A 23439-nucleotide genomic window follows, 5' to 3' on the forward strand; every position below is an offset into this window, starting at 1 on the left:
CCCGGCCCTTCCCGGCCTGCATCGCGCCACATGTAAATCAGCAGCTCTCGCAGCCAATCAACGCCGGGGGCGGGAGGAAAGAGGCGGGGTCGAGCGCTCCTCCCGGTTTGGGGCAATACCGGGACGAGCACCGGTCCCGGCTGGTCCATTTCCCGCCGCGCGGTGGGAAGCGAGGTGCGGGACACTCAGGGGAACCCGGCAGATCCACAGGTCCCCCGCCCCCGGTGCACTCTCGGTTCCTGCCGCGCAATCGGTGTACGTCGCGGGCAAGGGCGGTGGGGTCCTCCCGCCAGCAGGGGGCGCGGCGGCGGCGGCGGGCGCCGCTCTGCTCCGCGCCCGTGCCCAGCGCGGAGTCGCCGGGAGACCGAGCGCCGCCATGGAGGCGCGCGCCGTGGGCTGTGGCCTGCTCGTATCCACCGTGCGCGAGGGGCCGGGCGGGCGGGGGGCAGCGGTGGGGCGGGGCAGGCCGGTGACCGGAGGTTTTCTTAACTGCGGCGCAGAGCGTTGCTGGCACGGAGGTGCGGGCCGGGCGGCGGGAGCCGTGCGTGCTCGGCCTGGAGCGGCGGGCCGGCCGCTACGGGTGAGTGCGAGCGTGGCGGGGCCCGGCTCGCCTCGGTCGGTGCCGCCGCGGCGGGGCCGGGGCGGGACGCGCCGTGCCCGTGCACGGCTCGGTTCTTCGCCGAGTGGCCACAGCCGACGTGACTCTCGGGATCCCTGCGTGCTCCCCCGGCGGGCTCCCCTCACCCTGCGGGCGGGGACCCGCGAGACCGGCGCTGCGGAGGAGACTCCCCGATGCTCCTCCGGCAAGCAGAGCCGCTGCCATCCCGGTGTTGGCCCTGCCCCGTGGCAGGGAGAGTTCAACAGCTCTTACTTCTCCCACGGGGTATCCGCGTCCTGCACGGTCTCACCTTCGTTGCCTTTTTCCTCCTGCTGCCCCAGAAGTTTAACGATAAAAATCAAACACTGTCTCTGTACACACAGCTCCCGTTTGTGTGCGTTGCTGCCAGGTTTTTATAAGCCTTCCTTCTGTCTGCAGGGTCGTTATTCGCTCCCAGGAGAAAGAAAACTCTGATCCGGATTATATTCCCATCAATAGCCGTTTTAAATGTGTGCAAGGTATTGACTGCTGGGGGGAAGGTTGAGAATCCCCTGCTGTTCATCCACAAACCTTAAATTTAATGGTGTTTCCTGACCTGTCTCCTGAGCCACAGCAGATTGAATCCTTTCCTTGTGAAACAGCAAGTCACATTTTATGGCATCCCCTTGTTCCTCATCCAAGCAGGTTGTCATTCCATGTCAGCATGCACTTGTGAAGAACTTGGCTGGCTCCAGTGCATGTTGGGCTTGGCATCACACAGAACCAACACATGCAGAACCTGGTTTCAGGGTCTGGAATTTGGTGTCTGTCTCTCAGAGTTCTCTGCTATGCCAAGAGTTGGGAGCTGTTGCCTTTTCCTGCATGTTTACATCTAAACTTCCTAAGGTCTAGCAAGCTCTCAGCATCCAACCTATTGGATGAGGAAGGGCTTTAGGCCTTGGAAGAACTTAAATAGCAACAAGTGACCCTGGGGCAAATCCTTGTGAGGAGTACAAGTCCGTTTTTCTGAATTTGCTCATTCCCTTGTGTGCAGCTCAGGGATGTTCTGCCCTTGGTCTTGCTCTGTAGAGAAGCTCTGAAGTTCCTTGTCAAGTTGGTCTTTCCCAAAGTACCTGCACTGATGGTGAAAAACCATCCAGGTGTATGAGAACTGTGTGGTAGGAATCTCCCTGGGACACTTGTTGGGAGGTGACTGTCCAGGTTCTCTCAGCCAGAACCGTTAGGAATGTACAGATGTAAATTAGAGCTCTTTGTTCCTGTCAGGACTCTCTCATGACTGGTAGTGTAATTATATGAGTCCTCAATTACTGCAGCATCCAGCGTCAGCTCTACTGATCCTGGCTTTCTCTTTTCTAGAGGCAGAAGAAACTCTGCTGATTGATATAGCTACAAACAGTAAGTTTCATAAGGGCAGTGGTGTAGCTAAAGATCCTGTTAGGGAACAGCCACTGGTGCTTGTTTTGCCTTCCAGTCTTCCCCCAGGCTCAGTGTTTGTCCTCTGCTCAAACAGCGATGGTTTTCCCTCTGATATTGTCATCTGGCTGTGTCATGACACTCAGTTGCCATGACAGACAAGGTTTGAAATGCAAATGGTCAAAATGTCTGCAATTTTTCTTCATGCTTTTAGAGCTCTTCTCTGCAAAATTGCAGTAGGGACGATTCCTAAAGACAGGAGAATGTGCTGGGGATACCCCAAGCAGGGTGGGGGGACCTCAGAAGCGCAGGGAGGATAACTTAGGTGCAGATTTCCATCACAAACAACACCTGGAAGCTGGGTGGGAAGCCTGGGGACTCTGAGGCAGCCTGGGCTGATTCAGTGAGTGTGTTTGAAGCAGGCTGCAAGGTCAGGATCCAGGGTGAGGAGGCACCGGAGCGGCTCTTCGAGATCCCTGACGAGGAGCGCTGCTTGGGATTCCTGTCAGAAGTGCAGAGCATACAGGAAGGTGAGCAGAGTTGCCCCTGTGCATGTGAAATTCTCTGCCAGCAGTTTCTGACAGGGATGGGTTTTTTTCCAGCCCACCTGAAAGCATCTCTTCCTGAACCTAAGGACTCAGCCATTTGGCATCAGGTGGAGAAGAGCCTCACAGGTCTATCTCCAGGTACAGTTGGCTTTGCTGCGGGGCCTGTGCAGTGCTGGGGTGCCCAGGGTAGGAGCTGGGTCTGGCCACACCTCCTTGTCTGTTAATTCCTTCCTGAGTGCTATTTTCACCCTTGGTTTGTGCATGTTAAGCTCCTTCCTGCCTTCCCTTGTGGTTAAGTGCCCCTTTCTCCCATTTCCAGGGTAACACAATTGATGTATTCCTACTGTCATTTGGTTTTTTGCTTTCTGTGAAGTTACATTTTTTCCTTCTTGATCTGAGCTCTTTCAGGTTGTTTCTCAGGGTGTTTTTCTTGGATTTTTCATTACAGGAGCTCTGGGGTTTGAGGATGACTTCAACACCCTGAGCCTAGAAGAGAAAAGGAACATGCAGAACCACCAGACGGGATCTCGACGGGAACCCCCACCTCCTCCTGTCCCTCAGAATAAGCAGTAAGTAATGTAGGGGATCTGTTCCCTTTTTTACTTTTCTTCCTAGACAGCAGAACTAGTTCTAGTGCTGCTCTTGCTTCCTTCCTAGATTTCACCGAGAGAGAGAAGGCGCATCCAGAGACCAGCCCAAGGTGACAAACACTATGCGCAAGATCTTTTTGCCCAGCACACATTCGGGGCAGAGAGAGGGACTCATCAAACATGTGCTGGCCAAGAGGGAGAAGGCCTACATCAACCTGCACAACTTCAGGTGAGAGCTGGGAGGGAAGGACAGAGCTGTGGGATCTCTCCTTTGAGCTTGAATCTCACCCAGGATTGGACCCTGGCAGCTGGTGGTGGGTTGCAGCTCAGGTGGCCAGTGAGGATGGTACAACCAAAAATCTCGTGTCCATGGGGCAGCTGCTGCTTTTGTGTTATCTCTGTGTATGTCAGATCTCCTGAGCCTTGGTAAGGCTGGAGCAGATGGGCAGAAAGAGTGAAGACAGATGTCCCACCATAGTGTTGTGGTATTGCCCCTCGTGACGTGATGTTAAAAGAGCCAGGTGTTTGCTGGTGGAATGCCTTACTCTGAGAGGAATGTCACTGGGAGGGAGCCAAGCCTGGGAGAATTTTTGAGGAGCAGCTGAGGGAGCAGAGAAGCCTCAGCCTCGAGAAGAGGAGGCTCAGGGGGACTTTCTGGCTCTCCCCAACTCCCTGACAGGAGGGGGCAGCCAAGGGGGTTGGGCTCTGCTCCCAGGGAGCAAGGGAGAGTACAAGAGGAAATGGCCTCAGACTGCAGCAGGAAAGGTTCAGGTTGGACACCAGGAGGAATTTCTTCATGGAAAGGGTGGTCAGGCATTGGAAGGGGCTGCCCAGGGAGGTGGTGGAGTCCCCATCTCTGGAGGTGTGCAAGGAATGCCTGGACATGGCACTCAGAGCTCTGGGCTGGGTGACAAGGTGGGCATTGGGCACAGCTTGGACTCAATGATCCTGGAGGTCTTTTCCAACCTCAATGATTCTGTGACTTTCAGTTCCCCCATGGCAGTCATTGCTCCATGCAGGGACAGCTCATATAGTGCATGCTTCCAGCCAGAACACTGCTGTGCTGCTGTGGTTTTCATTGTGTTTTCTAACAGCTCAGCTGCGTTTGTGTTTTAGGTTCTTTGTGGGTACATGGAATGTGAATGGGCAGTCTCCAGACAGCTTCTTGAACCCATGGCTGGTGTATGACATGGAGCCTCCAGACTTCTACTGCATCGGGTGAGCAGTTGGGGATCCAGGAGGGCTGGGTAGGGTTTAGGTTCATGTTGTGCTCTCAGAGGCTGCACAGAGCTGAGCTGTGTCACACAGGGGCTGTCTGAGGGCAAAAAGCCATTGGATGAGGCAGAGGATCAAGTTGAACAAAGCTAGCATGACAGTAGATTTTCCTGGAGGTATCTGCAGAGCTCACTCATTGTCCTCTGTCTAAAGTGGTGTTTCTCAGGGAAAGGGTTGCTGGGGACTTGGGGTAGGATCTCAAAGGCACATGGGGAAATTCTACTGCTTTATTTAGCAAGTGGCCATAAAGAGCTGTTCTTCCAAGGGCTGTTGTTGGAGGTTTCACATTTCTGTAGGTAGAGGAGGATTTGCAGGAAGGCTGGAGGTGCTAAGCTCTTGGGTTTCCAGGTTCCAGGAGCTGGACCTCAGCACGGAGGCCTTTTTCTACCTTGATTCTACGAAGGAACAGGAGTGGCTGTCTGCTGTGGAGAGGTCCCTGCACCCTAAGGCCAAATACAAGAAAGTGAGTTCTGCTCAGTGGCATGGGGGCTTGTCATGGAGCTGGCATGATGGGAAGGAAGGAAAAAGGAAAAGGGCTTCCCTTTTCCTCCCTGTCCAAGGAGCAAGGCTTGGAGAAACCAAGTGTGATACTGGGCATGTGCATACCTGGGCATCTGTAAAATGTGTCAAGTTAAATCTGGAGAGTCTGTTTCTGCACTACAGTTGTAGGAAATATTGTCCTTTGAAGTAGAAATTTATAAAGGTGGGGACCACAATACCTTTATCAAATAGGAGGTAGTTGTAAGGGAAGCAGCAGGTTCAAATTCTCTATCTATATTACCTTCTCATCCTATACTATAGAAGCCAGGTGTGTCCTGAGCTGGTAAATTAAATTAATAGATTTTCTCTGAAAGAATAGGATGATTTATGAAGTGCAATCTTCTGGGTGCTGCTGCCTTGAGTGAGAATTGCTTCAGCTGTGGCAGCAGGACTTTGTTCTGGCTGGTTTAGAGCAGGACACTGGTTTTATCTCTGCTATGACAAACTTTTATGCTGCAGGGACCAGTCCTGAATACATTAATGGGTTTCCCTTTCTTCCTTAGCCTATGTGTTTGCTGTCACACCCCATACTGCTTGCTCTGAGCAGATGTTACAGGAAATGAAACAGGGAATAGAGTATCTTGCTGAACTGAGACCTATCAAGGGGAGCCAGGAGTCCGGGCCTGAACCACAGAGGCTCCTGCTCCCTCTTCTCCCTTTGCTTCACTTTAGTTTTGGGTGAATTTCTCCTACTGTAGTGAAAGGGAGAGTGCAGGATAGGGCTGCAGGAGGTGGAGGTGGCTGAAGCTGTAGATAAGACTTGTGGTCACCTGCAAATTCTGCTCCTGCAGAGCACACCAGGTTCTGGGCCCTTGCAGCCAAATTCTCTGCTCTCAGCTTCTTTCCTCACTCCATAGACTTAATCCCAACACATGTGAATGTTTCTGTGCATAGAGGTGAGCATGCAGACTGTGCTCAAGCAGGTGAGGCCTTGTCATTGTTTCAGAGTGGTGATGTCACTGTTTCACAGGGATGATACCACTCTTTTGGAGGTGCAGGAAGGTCACAGACTGGACAGTGTTGGCTTAGCACATGTAAAAGATCAGCAGCAGACCTGAGATCCCCACTGGGACAGGGCACATGAGCACAGTGTTAGCCTCTGTGGGCTGAGCTCTGTGGGAGCAGATAACTGCTCAGATCCAGAGAGGCCCTTGGCTTTAGGGAACAAGTATTTCCTGAGAATGAGTCAATCTATGTAGCTCAGAGATGCCTTTTGCTATCCCGTGCATCAGGCAGGTCTGCCTCAGGGAAATAGGAACATCTCTGTCCATTCCCCTCTGCACTGGAGTCCGCAGTAAGCCAAGGTGGGCTCTGACTCCCACTGCATCTGCAGCCTCAGGACAGCCCCAGCCCTGGGCCTGGCTGGAGCACTCTGCTTGTGCTGGCTAGAGCACAGCAAGGGCTGAGACCCGAGTCACAAACTTGCTGGGCATTTATTCAGTTTCTCTTTGCCCACCCTGTTGTAGGGAGGGACCAGAGTAGGGAATGCAGTGGGCTCAGCACCGCTGACAGCTCCTGGGCGGAGACAGATGGACCCCAAGAACCTTGCTGTTCAGGACAGGAGACTCTTTGGGTTCTGTTGTTGCAATTAGGGATTGAGTAGAGAACATGAGGAACAGGGAGAGCCAGAGCAGCAGAGCATCAGGCAGAGCAGATCAGAACTGCATTCCCGCTGCCTCTCTGGGAATTCAGGATCCCGTTTATTTTTGCAGGTGCAAATGGTCCGCCTGGTTGGGATGATGTTGCTCATATTTGCTAAGAAGGATCATCTGAGCAATATCAAAGAGATTGTGACAGAGTCTGTGGGCACAGGAGTCATGGGAAAGATGGTGAGTCACCAAGGCCAGCTTGTTGCTTCCTTGTATCCATGCAAGAAGTGGCACAGTCTGGTTTGGTTCACCTGTGCCATCCCAGTCCTCTCACCTGTCACCCACTCCCCACTGGTCCCTCCTGTCCCTAGGGCAACAAGGGTGGTGTGGCCATCAGGTTCATGTTCTACAACACCACGTTCTGTGTCGTCAACTCCCACCTGGCTGCCCATGTGGAGGACTTTGAGCGTCGAAACCAGGACTACAAGGACATCTGTGCCCGGATGAGCTTCCTGATCTCCACCTCAGACTGTCTGTCTGAGCTCAACATCATGAAGCATGAGTGAGTTGCACCCTTTGGCAGTGGTGTTGAGTAATCCAAGTCAAGTCAGAACTGCAGCAACAGGAGGTTTCATGCAGATAAATAATTTGGCTTAATAAAATAATTTGAAATCCTAAGGGCTGTGATGTGCTGCAGTTCCTGCAGACAAACTGGTCACCTCCTTGTTGCAGTGCCTTATGCACCTGTGCCCAGTGTCCCTCTCCTTGTGTTTGTGTATAACTTCCTTTTCAGCAGGCCTAAACAGAATACAAATGGTTGGTATTTCTGTAATTAATACTTAAACCATTTAAAAACCAAAAATGTAGAGTGGATTAGTACAGAAAAAAACCTTGCAATATTAGATTATCCTTGATAATCTACTAATGGAAATGTTGAGGTTTGACTATAAACAGGAAGAGCTTTGGTACTAGCAAGGGGTTTAAATTTTAATCTTTAAAGGAAACCTTTATGGAGTAAAGAGTGGATCCCATGAGTGCTTCTTTAGCTGCTGACAGCAAGAAGGCTGTAGGCCTGTTTGGAAGCCTGGAGAAGAGCGGGGTGGGAGCAGGTGCTGCTGAGGTATGGCTGATGGCAGGGATGGGAAACAATGTCCAAAAGGTTGTAACCTTCAGGAACCTAATTCTGCTCCTGCTAATTCAGCGTCAGGCGGTCTTGGCTCAGTAGGTGGTGCAGCAGTGGCCCGCTCTGGTTGAAGGAAAGGCAGTGAAAAGCCAACAGGTAAAAGCAGGGTGTACATGAGGGATAACCCTGCAGATGCCTCACCTGTCCCACTGGCTGACCAGCTGACTCTGCTTAATGACCTCCACCATGGCTCTCTTCTTAATATGAGAAGAGCCTCAACACCAGCTGGACTTTGTGTGAACACTGGTCTTGCTTCATTAGAGTCAGTGCTGTTCTCTTGGATCAACCTGGGAGAGTGGAAGGTGTCCCTCCCCAGCTGGTACAAGATAAGGTTTAAGCTCATTTCCAAACCAGACCATTCCATGATTGTTTGTGTATCTTTGTTTGCAGCGTTGTTATCTGGCTGGGAGACCTGAACTACAGGCTGTGTCTGCTGGATGCCAGTGAAGTGAAGAATCTCATCAGCAAGAATGAACTTCAGAAACTGCTGACTTACGACCAGGTGAGTGAACTCGCTCACATTCACCCCATCCCTGGGAGGTCATCTTGGTTTGGGAGGTGCCTCTGCTAGGGAGGAGCTGGCAGACACGGAGCTGTGGATGGGGCTGGAGCACAGATCTGATGAGGAGCAGCTGGAGGAACTCAGCCTGGAAAAGAGAAGGCTCAGGGGGATCTTCTTGCTCTCTACAACTCCCTGAGAGGACGGTGCAGCCAGGTCAGGGTTGGTCTCTTCTCCCAGGTAACAACTGGGAGGACAAGAGGAAATGGCCTCAAGTTGTGCCAGGAGAGGTTCGGGTTGGATATTAGGCAAAATTTTTTAATGGAAAATGCTGTCCAGCCATGGCACAGACTGCCCAGGGCAGTGATGTCCCCATTCCTGGAGGGATTTAACAGACATGTAGAGGTGGCACGTGGGGACATAGGTTAGTTGGGGCCTTGACAGTGCTGGAGGAACCATTCGAGTCAATGGTTTTGGAGGACTTTTCCAACCTATGTAATTCCATTGCACACTGCAATAAGGGTCTGGACACAGACATCGACACTGGACCCTGACAGAGCTCTGGGTGTGCTGGTTGCAACATCCCCCTAACAAAACCAAATTGTCCATATTGGGGTAACTGGGTAACTCAGGCAGTCACTGTGTAAGTGAGTCTGTGTCTCAGTGCAGGAGTTCCCTCTACAAGCTGAACACAAGCATTTGTAACAGCAACAAAAGCTGCTGCGATCAGTGTTGTGAAAGAGGTATTGATTTGGAGTCCAAATCTGCTCAGCCAGTTTGACCTGAATTCTGTGCTGTCACCTTCCCTGCTCGGCACTTCCCTGCAGCACACAGAAGCTGGTGGCAGGTTCCTTTCAGGTGAAGGGTTGCACCTGGGAAACATGAACAGCAGTGGTGCAATGTCACCTCTGACACAGTTTAACAATAAATTTGGTTGGTTGTCCTCTGTAGCTCATTTTTGCTGTGCTACAGAGCTTTGTTCAGGAAACAGCTGTAGCTTAGGTCTTACTGAGGAAAACATCCAGAAGAGGAAAGGAGCAAAGGAGGGTGGTGCCAGGTTGTCAGGCAAGTGCAATCCTGGAGGCTCTTGCTAAAATGATTGGTGGGGAACAATTAATGATGGCAATCCTAAGCCTGAAAACTGATGAAAGCATTTAGTAATTAATATTTCCCTTAACTCTTGCTTGAAGCTGCCTGCATGGTCTGGTGAGCAGTACGATGCTCATTTGTACTCGGTCTGTTTGGAAAACTTTCCACTTGTGTGTTAAAGGTGTGAGGTCTGAGAGGCAGTTTGGGGTTGTCTGTGAATCCCACAGAATGGCCACAGGCCACGCTTTCTCTGCCTGTAGATCTGCTCTCTAACACTGCTGGGGCAAGGGAGGGTTTCTTGGGTTTGGTTGGGTTTGTTTTTTTTTTTTCTTTTTAAAGCTTTTTTTTTCTGCTTTAGCTGAATATTCAGCGCACTCAGAAGAAAGCATTTGCAGATTTCATGGAGGGAGATATTAAATTCATCCCCACGTATAAATATGACTCTAAAACAGATCGCTGGGACTCCAGGTACATTGGCTGCAACTGGGTGTATTTGCCTATGACATGAAACACATTTTTCACAAAATTTGATTTCCTGCTTCTTAGAACTGCATACCTGTCAGTGTTATGTTTGGCCTTCGTTTCTTTCCTGCTTTCTGCAATAAGCAGCCCCCTGTGTACGTTGAGCAGGCACATCCCTTAAACCTCTGTAGCTGCTGATCCCACTGGATGAAGGCAGGTGAAGTGTGAGCTCAGGTGACCCTGCACTGGGGCCTTTTTCTATTACCAGGGACAGGCAAACAGTATAAAAAAGGAATTGAAGAGCTAAGGAAACAGGCTCTCTGAGTCACCCTGTCCCCTGACTTGCACACCCACAGGGTGGCTGCACTGTGATAGCAGCTGTGGTTCCTGCTTGGTGCCTCCCACAGACATGGCTGCATCTGCTGCAGGGGCTGCTCCGAAGGGAGAAACTCCCAAGAAGGACTTCCAAACCATGTAGTGATTGAACTTGACTTGCCGTGTTTATGAATCACCACAGTAGTTAATCTGAAGAAGGATAACCCAGGATTCAGGCTTCACAACATAATACTAGTCACTGAGTAGACTTTCTGGAGTGGAGACAATAAGCGATGGGTTGGATTGTCGGCAGAAAGTCTGGCAGCACAAGAAAGTCATGCAGCTTGGGTCACAGCACACATGGGGTCAGGCTGTGGTGGGCTTGACTGAGGGTTATTTTGTTTTCTGGTGCTGGAAAGGATGGGAATTTTATCTGCTGTATTGGGAAAGGGGGAGAGAGCAGAAGAAATAACAGAATTCAAGTTGGGGTAAGTGATAGGAGTTCATTCCATCACTGCTGTGATGATGCGGGTGGAGAGAACTGCCTTGTTGGGAAGAGGAACAGCTTGGATGGCTTGATAGGATTGTTGGATTCCCCTGGTAACCTGTTTTTCTTTGTAGTGGTAAGTGTCGTGTGCCAGCGTGGTGTGATCGGATCCTTTGGAGAGGAGGGGATGTCAGTCAGCTCCGGTACTGCAGTCACATGGATCTCAAGACCAGTGACCACAAGCCTGTCAGCGCCCTGTTCCGCATCGGGGTGGGTTTGTGTGTTTGTTGGGGCAGGATCCCAGCGCTGCCCGGCATTCCAGGCATTACTGTGGGAGGCGGTGACAGAGTCAGGGCACCTCTGCTAAGGCAAGAGTTGCAAGAGGACACGTGAACCCAACTGAGGTGTGCCTGCTGTGGGGGTGCTGCCTCTGGCAGCATGGGAATGCATGAGTCCTGCTGTTCCCTCCTCCACATGGAGACACAGCAGCAGCCTGGACCTGGCTGTGCTGTGCTGCGTTGGATGTGTCATCTGGTTCACACCTGGATGTCTTCAGTGGAGAGTGACAGCAAATTCAGGTTTTTTGGCGCAGCCAATGGGGACACTCCATGTCCATTTTTGCTACCTCCTGCTCCCTGGGTGGCTCAGGTCACAGAATGGGTCAGGTTGGAAGGGACCACAGTCGGTTGTTGGGTCCCATCTCCCTGCTCCAGCAGGGCCATCCTAGAGCACACGGCACAGGATTGTGTCCAGGCAGTTCTGGACTCTCTCCACTGAGGGAGATTTCACAGCCTCTCTGGGAAATCCATTTCAGTGCTCTGTCACCCACACAGTGAAGAAGTTCTTCCTCATGTTCCCATGCCTCTTGTGCCATTGCTGGCCCCCACAGAGCAGAGCCTGGGCCCTGCTCTGAGCCCTCCCTGCAGTCAGGAACAGACAGAGCCCCTCTCAGCTGTGTGTCCTCTTGAGGGTGAACAGCCCCAGCTCCCTCAGCCTTTCTGTGTAAGGGAGATGCTCCAGGCACTTTAGCATCTCCACAGTTTTTGCTGGCCCCACTCCGGGGCCTCTATATCTCTCCTGTACTGGGGAGCCCAGAACCAGACATGGCATATCATGTGTGCCTCACCTGCGCTGAGTAGAATAGGCTGAGTCTATTTAAAGAAAAGCCTTTCCCCTTTCCCTGTGGACAATCATGAGAAATGCTGCAGCATGCCAGTGTTGTCTCACAGAGGTTGCCTCCAGTGATCTCCCAGTTGTGTGACCAGTGGCCAGACAGACCCTGGTAACACCTGCAGCAGTGAAATCTGTGTAAAGTTGCAGACACAGCTTGGGACTGCACACGTGTGTGTGAACTCTCTCAGCCTTGCAGCTACAGAAGCAAGTGCTTAGATAAATAATTCACTTCTGCAGCTCATGATCAAGAGAGTTCCTGTGAAAGCCAGTCAGAAGTTTCCTTGAGTGTTTTTTGTCTCCCACAGGTGAAGGTTGTGGATGAGCAGAAGTATCGGAAGCTGTTTGAAGACATTGTTCGTGTAATGGACAGGATGGAGAATGACTTTCTTCCTTCGCTAGAGCTGAGCAGGAGAGAGGTGAGGATGAACCTGGGATCGCTGTCCCTGCCCAAACACAGCAACCTTCAAAGTGCCAGAACTTCTTTCAAAGACCTTGTTTCAATTAACTGGATTATAGAAAATTGAACTCTATCCTTTATCTTATGATCAGGAATTGGGTTAGCGAGGACATGTTGTCTTGGCTCTTTGGCAGGACTTCTGTGAGGAATTCTGCATTAGGTGGGCTCCTCTCAGCCTCAGGGGGCCACCGCAGAGTCTGTGGGGGGCTGGCCATGGGCCATATCCTGGCCACTAGTATCGCTTGATTTCTTTTTGCTCTACAGTTCGAGTTTGAGAACGTGAAGTTCCGTCAGCTGCAGAAACAGAAGTTCCAGATTACCAATAATGGGCAAGTCACCTGTCACTTCTCCTTCATCCCAAAGCTCAATGACAACCACTACTGCAAGCCATGGCTTCGGGCCGAGCCTTGTGAAGGTTACCTGGAGCCAGGTGAGTGTAGTGCTGTAGACCCCCCCAATCCCATTTCCATTCAGTCCTTCCTGTCTTTCCTGTGTCCCACCTTCCTTACCATCAGTCTTGTCTGTCTATGCTGTTGTGGCCTTTGTCCCTTCCACTGTATGTTTGTCCCCATCATCCCTTTTGGAGAGTGTCTGTCTGTTCTTGAGCGCTCCAGTGTGTTGCAGATGAGAGCACAGAGATCTCCCTGGACGTGTACGTCAGCAAGGACTCAGTCACCCTCCTGAACTCTGGCGAGGATAAAATTGAGGATATTCTTGTCCTGCACCTGGACCGAGGGAAGGACTATTTCCTGACCATCAGTGGGACCTACCTGCCCAGCTGCTTTGGCACTTCGCTTGAGGCCTTGTGCCGGATGAAGCGACCCATCCGAGAAGTTCCAGTCACCAAACTCATAGACCTGGTGAGTTCTGAAGGGGCTCTTCTAACCCAGAGAAGCCTGATTCCCTCCTGATTGCTCCCAAAAGCAGGAGCAGTACCTGCAGGTTAGGCTGTCTGTGCTGGCTCTGAGATGAGTGACTTCACAGAGCTTGAGGTGCTCTTTTATTCTTCCTGTCTACCACAGCCAATGGTTTTGACAGCCTTTTTACCGAGTGAGCTCTGAATATTGTTTGATGGGATGAAAAAGTGATCCCAGCACCTCATGTTGGTGTTACTGGTGCCGGCAGGCTCAGCTGGGTGGCACTGCAGTGTCATAAGAGATGTGATTAGCGTCCTCTCATCCAAGGTATATGAGATTCTTTTGCTATGATGAGTGCCTTGGAGGCCTTTTCCTTCTGGATACATTCCCACTGCTCAGGGGAAGGAGCAAGCAGAAGCAGAAGGACCAAAGTGTGTGGTGTGGGGTGCTGAAGGACACAGCTCAGCAGATGAGCAATGTCACAGCCTCTCTGGCCATTTCCTCCCACACCAACCACAGTGAGAGATAATGCCTCGGGTGAGAGATAGTTCATCAGGGAGAGATCTCTCTGTGGTGCAGCAAACTGTTCCTCTCCCCAGCCTATGCCAGCCCCCAGCATCAATTTTCCTCCTCCCACTGCTCATTGTGTGCATGAGAGAGGGTGCAGTGGTGCCCTAGTCACCTCTTGTTTTTTGGGTACTCTCAGCTGTTTCTGTGGTTGTCCCATTTTGGGGATGTAATTCTGATTTCCAGGCTGGTTTCCTTCATCTCTCCTTACTGCCTTACCTGGCCATGTTCCAGTGAGGTGCAGCAGCTCCTGAGTGCCAGTTCATGTCCCCATTCTTGTTCAGGCAGGAGAGTCCTTTCTTTCTCTCCACCTGAAAGCTCAGCTCCATTATTTGAGTCTCTCTGCCATGTGATATCTTTCCTCTTCTCTCCTATCTCACAGTCTCACCCTTACATGAGGGGCTTTTTGTCCAGGAAGCTGCTGCTTTTCTACCTCTGTAGATTTGCCAGCCTCCACTCCCATTGTTTCCACATTTTCTTATCCCTTCAGCAGTTGTCCAGTGCCTCTCCCTGCCTCTTTCAGTTCCCATCTTTTATTGTAGATATCTACTTTTCTCACAAGTCCAATATACAGAGAAGTCCATTTTATATGAGAATTTTGACTTTTTAATCTTTTGACTTTTTTGACACTGATCAGGCTAGGCAGGATGCAGGTGGCAAGATACGGTGTTTGCCTCCTCAGGTCAAGCAACTGATCCAGGCTTCAGCTCCTCAGATTTCTGAGGATTTGGTTATAGTCAGTCTTGTTCTAGAAGTGGGTCTGGAACATTTCACTGGCCTTGGTTGCTTTTCTACCTGCTTTTTCCAGCTCAGCACCAACTTCTTGCTTGATAGAGAGGAATTTGGGCCCAGACCCTTCGCTCTGCCCTCACAGACACTAACACACTGTTAGATTTGTAAGAGTTCATTGAGGCTTCTTCTCCTTCCATCTATAGATTTCCTTCTCCTGCTACTCAGTGAAGCATCTAGAAATAAAGCAGGCAAAACAGTCAGCAAGGAGCACCTGCTCCAGTGTCTGCAGCAGGGACACAGCTCTCCTTATGGGCATGGGGGCATATTTTAAGTTTTTTGGTGCTGATTTTACCTGTGAGCTGAGAAATCCTTGGAATCAGACCAAACTGAGCACTTGCTGCCTGGGTCAGTGGTGCTGGGGCTGCCTGCCCTGCACGCTGGAGCATTTGGGTGCAGTTCCCTGAGTTTTGGTGCTGCTCAGGCTGTGTGAGGCTGGCAGTGTGTGTGCATTAAGAACCTTCTGCACTTGCATGGGCTCATCCTTCACTGGACCAAACATCTTCCTCAGCCTAGCTAGACTTTTTCTGTGTATTTCAGTGGAGAGAGGTCTGGAGATCCAGTCACTGAGGGGCTGAGGTAGGTGGGTGCGGGATAGCACCACGCAGGTCGGAGTTTGTCTGGGAATGACTTTCCTGGTTCTCCAAGGAGGGAGACAGTGACATGGCTGCTGTCACTTGAGCACCTCTCCTTTGGGATTTCAGTATTAGTGTCTCATCCTGTTTTTTCTTGGGATCCTATTTTGGGTTTTAAAAAGCCTCTTGAAGAACCCCTGTGAGGAACAGGTGAGTCTTGTGGAACAGATCGTGCTGAAGGCTCAACATTAGGGAGAAATTGTTCCCTGGAAGGGTGGGGAGGCCCTGGCACTCTTTGCCCAGAGCTGCCCAATTCCTCGAAGTGTCCAAGGCCAGGTTGGAAGGGGCTTGGAGCAACCTGAGGATAGTGGAAGATGTCCCTGCCCATGACAGAAGAGTGGAATGAGATGAGCTTTAAGGTCCCTCCCAACCCAAACCACTCTGTGATTCTGTGGAGAGGTGAGCAGCCAGGCTCAGGTTGGGGGGTGAGGTGCACATGACTCGCCCGTTACAAAAAGTGCAGGTGGCCGTCTGCCCTCCCAAGCCTGTGACTGTGTCCCTCCCCCTGTGCCTCAGGAGAGAAACCTGTGCCAGCTCCTGTTCGAAGCAAGCTGTTCTCAGGAAGAGGACAGTCTATTGTGGCTCAGGGAGGCTCAGAGGAAGCAGGCACTGCAGAGGCCACAGGGGACCCTGAGATGCTCCTCCTGGTGTCCCTGTGCCATGGGAGCTGCAGCTGCTCCCAGCTCAGCCTGGGAATGCGCTGGGGCAGTTCCCACCCCAAAAGGTCAATCTGCCAAGACTCTGTATGGACAGCCTGCTTCTGTTTCCTCCTGCAAACCTATGAGCAGTGTCCAGCCGGCCCTGGCTCTACAGGGATGGCTGTTTGGGGATGCTGAGGGCTTGGCTGTGCTGCCGGAGGGCTTGGCACACTCCTCTCTGTGCAATGCTAATGCTCTTAGGCTGCAGCAGCAGCAGCAGCCGGGTTTGAGCACAAACCCTCATTTCCCTGACGGTACTGAAAGCTGCTTAGGGGCCCTGTGAGCTCCACAGCTGCCACACACTCAGAAACACAGATTTAGCCCAGGGAACGTTTTATCTCTGGCCTGATCACAAGGGAAGATGGCTGAAATAATGTAGGGACAGTGATTGTGACTAGGGAACTTCTTGGTGGTCACATCTCATCTGCCCATGGCCCAGCTGTTGGCCAGTGAACAGTGCTGTCTAAGCCCCTTGGAGGGCTTTCCAGAAATCCTGATGAGGCTGTGCATCATATGAGCAGGATTGTTGTTAATTGGCAGGCAAATCTCTCACCACAGGTTTAACTTTGGCCGTGTCAGCAGAATGTGTGAAGGACCTGGTGTTCAGTGGGTTCTTGTAATGCAAATTAGGCTTCTGCTTAATCACAAGAGTTGATCCGAGAGTGCTTTCTCCCTCTTAACCACACTTTTTCCTCTCCTCTCTTTCCTGCTGCTCTCAGGAAGAAGACAGCTTCTTAGAAAAGGTAACATGAGCAATTGCTGCGTGGCAGTCTGCTTCTCAGTGGTGTGTTTGTAAAGAATGGGAGCTTTTCCCTTGTTTTCTGTGGCAGAGGAAAGGGGAGGGGAGCACAGAGGGGACATGGCTGCCAGCAAAGCTTCTTAGCACAGCTGTGGGCTGGATGAGAGCATGGAGAAGCATAGAGTGACCCCAGAGCCAAGCCCAACTGCAATGTTGAAGCTCATCAAATTTGCTTTGGGAAGAAAAAAAAATTACTTTCTTGATCCTGACAGCAATGTTGGATATTCCCAAAAAAGATTGGCAGCCTTTGACATACCTCTGACCATAAGGAGGGATTCACCACAGCATCCTCTCAGACCTGTGAGAAGAGGGCTGGAGGAGGAAACTCAGGTCTTTTGTTCCTTCCATCTGGTTGTGTCCCTGTGGAGGCCGAGGGAGGGCCTTGTGCAGGAGGTGGATATTTCTGTGCCTCCTCAAGCAGGGGAGCTGAGACTGCTGGCTCTGATGGCCACAATGCCCGAGTGGGATCACTGCTTCCCTTGGCACCCATGCTTGGTGCTGGAGCCAAGCAAGGAAAACTTCCTTGGGAGAGCAAGTGGGAAATGCTGGGGGTGTTCAGGAACTCTCCCTGCGCTGGGTCTGACATTTGTAACTTGTTCGAGCTGGTTCTGCACCGGCTTCCCAGTCTGAGGGAGTTGTTCCTCTCTGGGCTGTCAGCACAGTAGCAGAGCACAACAGGAGAGGGAAGGAATGTTCCCTCTCCAAGAGGGGATCAAGCTCGGGTGTTTAACCTCATGAAACTCACATACTCCCTCCTGGCAGAGGAGAAGGGAGGAGTTTTGATTTTTGGGAGCATCTTCCCGTGGGAAGGACGTGGCGTACCTCTCTTCCTCACACGCGGCAGGAGAGGGCGCTCGGCGCCCGGCCAACGTGCGCCCGCCTCCTCCCCCTGCTCCTCTTCCTTCTCGTCTGCCCGGAGCCACCTTGAGCCTTCTCTGAATACCTGGGATCTCCTGTATGGGGGTCTCCACAGCTCCCCCAGTCATGCAAAGGGCTGCTCCAGCTCTTGGCTCCAGTGATGCCCTGACACAGGGGGTTTCTGTAGAAGAGCCTCAGCCCGGGTAGAGTGTCCACAGATCTGGGAGAGGGTCTGCAGCTCTCCCCCTTTCCCTTTTAGAGGAAATCTGTAATGCTCTTGCCTGACATGCTGCTTCCCGACCTTGCCAGTGCATGTGGCTGAGCGAGGCAGCTGTGCAGCCGTGACTCCTCATCTGCTGGCAGGGTCAGACCTGATGCTGTGCAGGGCAGAGCTGTGCTGTGTGGCAACTGGGGCTACTGCCCGTGCCACCAGGGCTTGTGTCAGCTTGGTGTGTCTCTGGGCATAGCAGGGAAGCCGCCCCTGACTGCTGTCAGTGGCTGTGTGTGCTGCAGGGACAGCCATGGCAGTTTTGCCTCAGCTGGTGTGAGGTGCTTTCTGTGTGGCTTTTGGACTCCTCTGCTGGTGGCGGGGTTGTGTTCCTGCTTGTGCTGCTGGTTCCTGGGTGCTTTGGGAGTGCTGGGCATGGCTTCCTCCTTGGAGGTCACAGGAATGTGAGCGATCGTGAAGTGAGAGTAAAATCAAGCCAAGAACGTGGATCCGGTTAAAGCTTGGTGTGATGGAGACATCTGAGCCACAGGAGCACATCAGCTGCTCCACAGGAGTAAGCAGGAACTGTGACAGTGGTGGCCTCTACTCAGTGAGAGCTCTCCTTGGGAAAATCAAGGAAGAAACTTGAGGAGTCAGGACAGTTGCAGAGCCCTGAGAGCAGCCGTGGCTGGAGCACCCGGAGGCAGGGAAGGGGTGGTGGGGTCGGTGGGGACGGGGCTGGGCTCCCCAGTGTGGCAGCTCCCGCAGCACAAGGACTGGCTGGGTCCCAGCCTCTCTTGGCTGCAGGGTGGGAGCTGGGATATGGGGCCAGGGCACCGTGGGCAGCCAGAGCCACCTCCTGGGGGTCTGAAGGGGCTGGGGCTGTTGGAGAGACCGGGCAGGTTGTTCCATGGGGCAGCAGAAGGGAGAGGAGCCAGGACCTGTGGGGCAATGGCTGGTGCTGTGGAAGTGATTCAGGGCTAGAGCACCCCAGGGTCCTGCTGCTTCCCCTGTCTCAGCTTTCCCTACCAGGGACTAAGGGAGTGAGGCAGAAGGGACTGAGGTTTCCCTGAGCCCTTGTGTGCTTTCTCTCCAGGAGAAATCCATCCTGCAGATGGGCTCCCTGGACAGTGAGGAAGCAAGTGAGGTGCCGCTGCAGGTGCCCAAGGAGATCTGGCTCTTGGTGGACCACCTATTCAAGCATGCTCTCCACCAGGTGAGAGGGAGGGTGAGGGAGGGGGCCTGTGCTACACTGGAGCTCTCCTGGTGACCTGGTTCCTCACACACACCTGGTGATCAGCTCCAGTTTGTTGTTTACAGGGCAAGGCTTTTCCCTGGGCTGAAAGCACTGGCTGGGTGTCCCAGGGTTCACCATTCACTGGGAGTCACCATGTGCCTTTGTGGGGAAGGTGACTTACTCCATTCCTGTGCTGTTTTTGACAGGAGGACCTGTTCCAGACTCCAGGTATGCAGGAAGAGCTGGAGCAGATCATTGACTGCCTGGACACCAGCATTCCCGAGACAATCCGTATCCTTCTGTGATGGATCTCAACTCTGCTGGGAGAGTTCACTCTCGGGAGAGCTTGTCTGTCACCTTTACCTGGCAGGGTTCCTGGCAAGGATGGGCTCCCCTTGGTCCCCCCACAACCTCTCTCAAAGTTGAATCAGGGCTGGCCAAAGCAGCCGGGGGCTCTGGAAGCTTCTGCAGGGTTGTGCCAAGTGCAGGAGCTGGGATACTGAAGAGCATGGTCTGGAGAAGAAGCTAATGGAGCAGGGGGCTTCTGTGCAGCCAGAGGGTGGGAAATGCAGTGTAGGGTTTTTTATGGATGGGGGACAGTGGAGGAGAAGGAGAGGTTAGACAGGCAGGGAACTTGTGTGTCCTCCTGTGAGATGAGCATCTGGGTAGGGAGGGGCTCTCTCTGCTCAGCATGACCCTTGATTCCCAGCCCTCCAGCGAGCAGTAATCACTCTGTGGCTGAAGCTCTCCTCATCTTCCTGGAGGCTCTGCCAGAGCCTGTGATCTGCTATGAGCTGTACCAGCGATGCCTGGAGGGGTCCCACAGCAGCCGGCTGTGCCGACAGGTGCGTCTGCTGCCAGCTCAGGGCAGCTCCTGCTGCTGTGGGCTGTGCCATGCCTCTGGGCCTGCCTGGGCCCTGCTCCCTGCCTGGGGGCTGACAGTGGCTCTGGGAGAGTGGACAGCTCTTCCAGAGAGACCCCAAGTGAGCCCTGTCTTACCCTGAGCACATGGGGAATGGGGAGGGGCCAAGCCACCCCTGGTCCTGAGGGCTTGAGCACCTGCTCAGAGCTACAATTCCTGTCCTTCATGGAGGGCTGTGCATGGCTCTTAACAGCTGGTGGGGCAGCAGGCCAGGTCAAGCATGTCCCTGAGCAGATGGGGAATTTTTGGGGCATTGAGAGCTGGGATCCAACTAAAAACAAGCAGGAAGCAGCCACAAGGCACTGGGGATTTTTTTCCTGGTGACACAGCTTTCCTTGAAGCAGTGTCACCAGGAGCCACAGTCCACAAGTGCCATCAGTAGTAGGGCTGCCAGCTGTCGGTAAGTTGCTGTGGAACCCGGAGTGCCACACATACCCAGGCTGCAGCAGTGGGAGCTGGGAGAGCTTCCTGACACCATTTCCTTGCAGGTGATCCTTCAGCTGCCGAGCTGCCACCGCAACGTGTTTCGGTACCTAATGTCCTTCCTGCGGGAGCTGCTCAAGTACTCAGAGGACAACAACATCAGTGCTACCATGATCGGTGAGTGTTGTTCCCCTGTGACCCTCGCTCCATCCCAGCCTCTTCCTGTGCCTCCCAAGGTCTTCGTTCCTCACCAGTGACTGATTTTACCTGCCTCCACAGCTGCCCTGTTCTCCAGCCTCCTCCTGCGCCCTCCGCCCAACCTGATGGCCAGGCAGACCCAGCAGGACCGCCAGCGTGCCATCAACTTCCTCTACAGCTTCCTGCTCAGCGGGGACGAGGAGTGACTCGTGCCATGTGCCAAAGGCAGGCCCGCGCTCCAGCCGGGCCTCTGACAGCTCCGAGGGGTAAAGGCTCGAAGCTCTCCAAGTGCTGTGTTTACAGTGGGAAGGGACAGTTCCCCCTCCTTGCCATGCCATACCCCACGCTGCAGAGGACCTGCACGCTCATTGCACTGCCATCCACCTCTGGAGCCTCCAGCTTCCCCGTGGGAGCCAGGTGGATGTGTCGATACCCGAGCACTGTGCCAGCACCCATCGTCCCGTGGCAGTATCACCAGTTCCCAGGTCACGCTTCTCTCTGTGTCACCTCCATCTCCCAGGAGCTGCTGTAGAGAAAGGTGGGGATGGCTGGTGCTCTTGGAGGCTGTGGCACACTGTGTCCCTCCAGTGCCAGGTGTGTGTGCTGGTGTGTACATCACCCCAGACTGCTGTGGGACATGTGCCACCCTCTGCCACACAGCCATGCCAGCCCTGATGCCATCACTGTGCTATGGACCGTGCTGACCCAGGAAGGTTGTTTGGACATTTGGCCTCTCCCCTTCAGCATGGCCTCCCCCCTCTCCCCTCCCTCCCTCCCAGGACCCAGGGCCTCAGCACACAAGTCTGTCCCTGCACCCCCCACTCTGCCTTCAATTTCCTCTCCCTTCCCTGCCTCAGCTTCCCCCAAGGGCACAGGATGGTGGGTGGCTCGCAGTGACCAGGGTCAGCTCTTGGGCTGTCCTGTGCATTTGGAGCAGGATGGGACCCCTGTCCCTCTCGCCCAGCCTACAGTGTGGGGGTAGGACAGGCTGGGTCACCAGGTGCCTCTAGATGGAGTCCATTGTCTCCTTCCTGGGGTGTTAGCAGAGGGTGTGGGTTTTGTGGGAGTGAAAGGAGCCACAAATGCTCCTCAGGGGCCAGAGGAGCAGCTGTGGGGGCTGTGCACGGGGGCTGCTGTGCAAGGGTCACACACAGCTGTCTGAGGGGACAGCCCTGGGGCTGGTGACTGAGGGTGCAAGAGTGGTCTGTCCCACTGAAACACTAAGGCCTGTGGGGCCATGTGGCCTCAGGTGAGGGAGGCCAAAGCCAAGGGGAGGAGGTTGTGGTCACAGAGCCCCCACTGGTGCCTGGGCTCAGCCCAGGGTATCGTGTGGCCCTGTGGTCCCCATGCACTGGCTGAGCTGCTGCAGGCTCCCCTCCCTTTTGCCTTTTTCTTATCCTTAAAATTTTTAAATTACATAATTTATTGGGAAACTGTTCGTTCCAAATAAACCTTCGTTGTGCAAGGCCTGGGGGCTGTGCAGGGCACACCTGCCTTTCCTCATGCAGTTCTGCACTGTCATGGAGCCCTGCCTGGAGCTCCAGGCTCACTCTGGGGACAGCTGAGGGCTAGGCTCTCCCCCAGCCACTTCAGGAGTGTGCTGGGCACAGGTGGAGACAGTGGCAGAAGGTCCCATGCTGCTGGTTCCTGCTGGTTGGGCTCCTGGGTGCGCCCCTGATGTGCTGGCACTGCAGCCCAGTGCCCATCCCACAGTGGGTGGTGGCATGTGCCCCACCGGGATGGAGATGGCACTGGGTCCAGCCGGGTGCAGGAGGGTGCTGGTGCCAGTGTGTGGCACACAGCTTTGGCAGCCCAGAGCAGTGATGCCTGTGTGCCCATGGCCCTGCTGGGCCAGCAAGGGCAGCGTGGTGGAGAAAGCCCGCACGTCCTGCTGCAGGAAATGGCGGACGGTGTCATCTCCATCTGCTTCCTGCCTGCTCCTTGGGAGCAGGGCTGTGCCTGGCAGCTGCTCCCGTGCTGTCACCGAGGTGACCAGTGCTAGGTGCCGGCACTGTTCCCGCGGCCACCACATTCCTGCCACTGCCGGCGGAAATGCCGGAGCTAGAGGGAAGCTCTCATGCTCCCTGGGGATGGGACACAGCCTGGGCCTGCCCATCCTCCTCCTCATGAGGCTGCAGGGATCCTTGTGGGGGACCCTGGAGGCTGTTGGGGTGCAGCTCTGGGGCTCTCACTCATGCATCAGCCCACCGTGAACATGGGCACTGAGGGATGCGGGTGGTACCCAGGTGGTGGTGCTGGAGGAGCTGGTGCTGTCCCACAGCCACACTGAACATCCCTTGCCAGCCCTAGGTGGGCAGTGAGCTCTCCTGTCTCCCCTGGGGACATCCAGAGGTCCCCAAGGACTGCAGGGCTCCTACGACGGCTGAGCGCTCTCCCTGTGCCCCTGGCATCCCTCTTTCCTTGCTCAGTGAGCTGGGACCTGGCAGAGCCCATCTTTGCCCTGCTTGCACAGCAAGTGGGACAGGACTGCCCCATGCCTCTTTGCCCATGTCCCCAGCACTGCCCCTGTGCCCACTGCCCACTCTGCCCCACCTCCTGTTGCAGTACAGGAGCTCTGGCACTGCCATGGCACACGAGGCACAGGGAGCACGGCCAAGCTCAGCAGCTCCCACCTGCCTGTGGGCAGCCAGCCAGGCCAGGAAGAGCCAGAGATTCCTTAGGTCTCCCGGCCCAGAAGCCTTTTCCTCCTTCCAGGCTGGCCACAGCCCAGCCAGGAGGTCCTCCCTGGCCTCCTCCTTTCAGGTTGGTGCAGGAGGGCTGGGGTCAGGGCTCAGCCGTGCCACCCCTGGCTGCAGCCCAAGCACTTGGGGCTGGGCAATGCCTGGGGGACGTGGGACATCGCTGCCTTGCTGCCATGGCCACAGCAGTTCCTCCAAGGGTCTACTGGGCCCCCCACTGCTAGTCCTGCCTGTGCCCAGTCAGGGACCTCACCACATCTCTTGGGCAAGGTACCTGCTGCTGCAGCTGGGGAAGCAGAGCACGGGCATGGAGGGGCAATATGAAGTGCAG

The 23439-nt window shown here is 53.8% G+C and overlaps 1 protein-coding gene across 4 annotated transcripts; it reads left to right on the forward strand.

Moving 5' to 3' along the window:
• Positions 1–352: 352 nt before the first annotated feature.
• Positions 353–21878, forward strand: OCRL (OCRL inositol polyphosphate-5-phosphatase). Of its 4 annotated transcripts, none has more exons than XM_066559443.1 (24): positions 353–409; positions 501–580; positions 1037–1116; positions 1955–1993; positions 2431–2541; positions 2614–2697; positions 3008–3128; positions 3217–3378; positions 4266–4367; positions 4773–4887; positions 6677–6793; positions 6925–7115; positions 8127–8238; positions 9683–9792; positions 10723–10858; positions 12067–12177; positions 12483–12648; positions 12843–13078; positions 16484–16507; positions 18726–18845; positions 19073–19157; positions 19584–19711; positions 20277–20388; positions 20491–21878. In XM_066559443.1, exons 1-24 carry the CDS (start codon positions 377–379, stop codon positions 20613–20615), a joined length of 2700 nt encoding a protein of 899 aa, XP_066415540.1. In that variant the 5' UTR covers positions 353–376; the 3' UTR covers positions 20616–21878. The 4 variants fall into 4 exon arrangements, with proteins under 4 accessions (XP_066415540.1, XP_066415541.1, XP_066415542.1 ...); XM_066559444.1 differs by having other exon boundaries at positions 2434–2541; XM_066559445.1 differs by lacking the exon at positions 16484–16507.
• Positions 21879–23439: the final 1561 nt, after the last annotated feature.

This window comes from Molothrus aeneus, chromosome 14 (assembly GCF_037042795.1).
Source record: "Molothrus aeneus isolate 106 chromosome 14, BPBGC_Maene_1.0, whole genome shotgun sequence".
NCBI lineage: Eukaryota > Metazoa > Chordata > Aves > Passeriformes > Icteridae > Molothrus > Molothrus aeneus.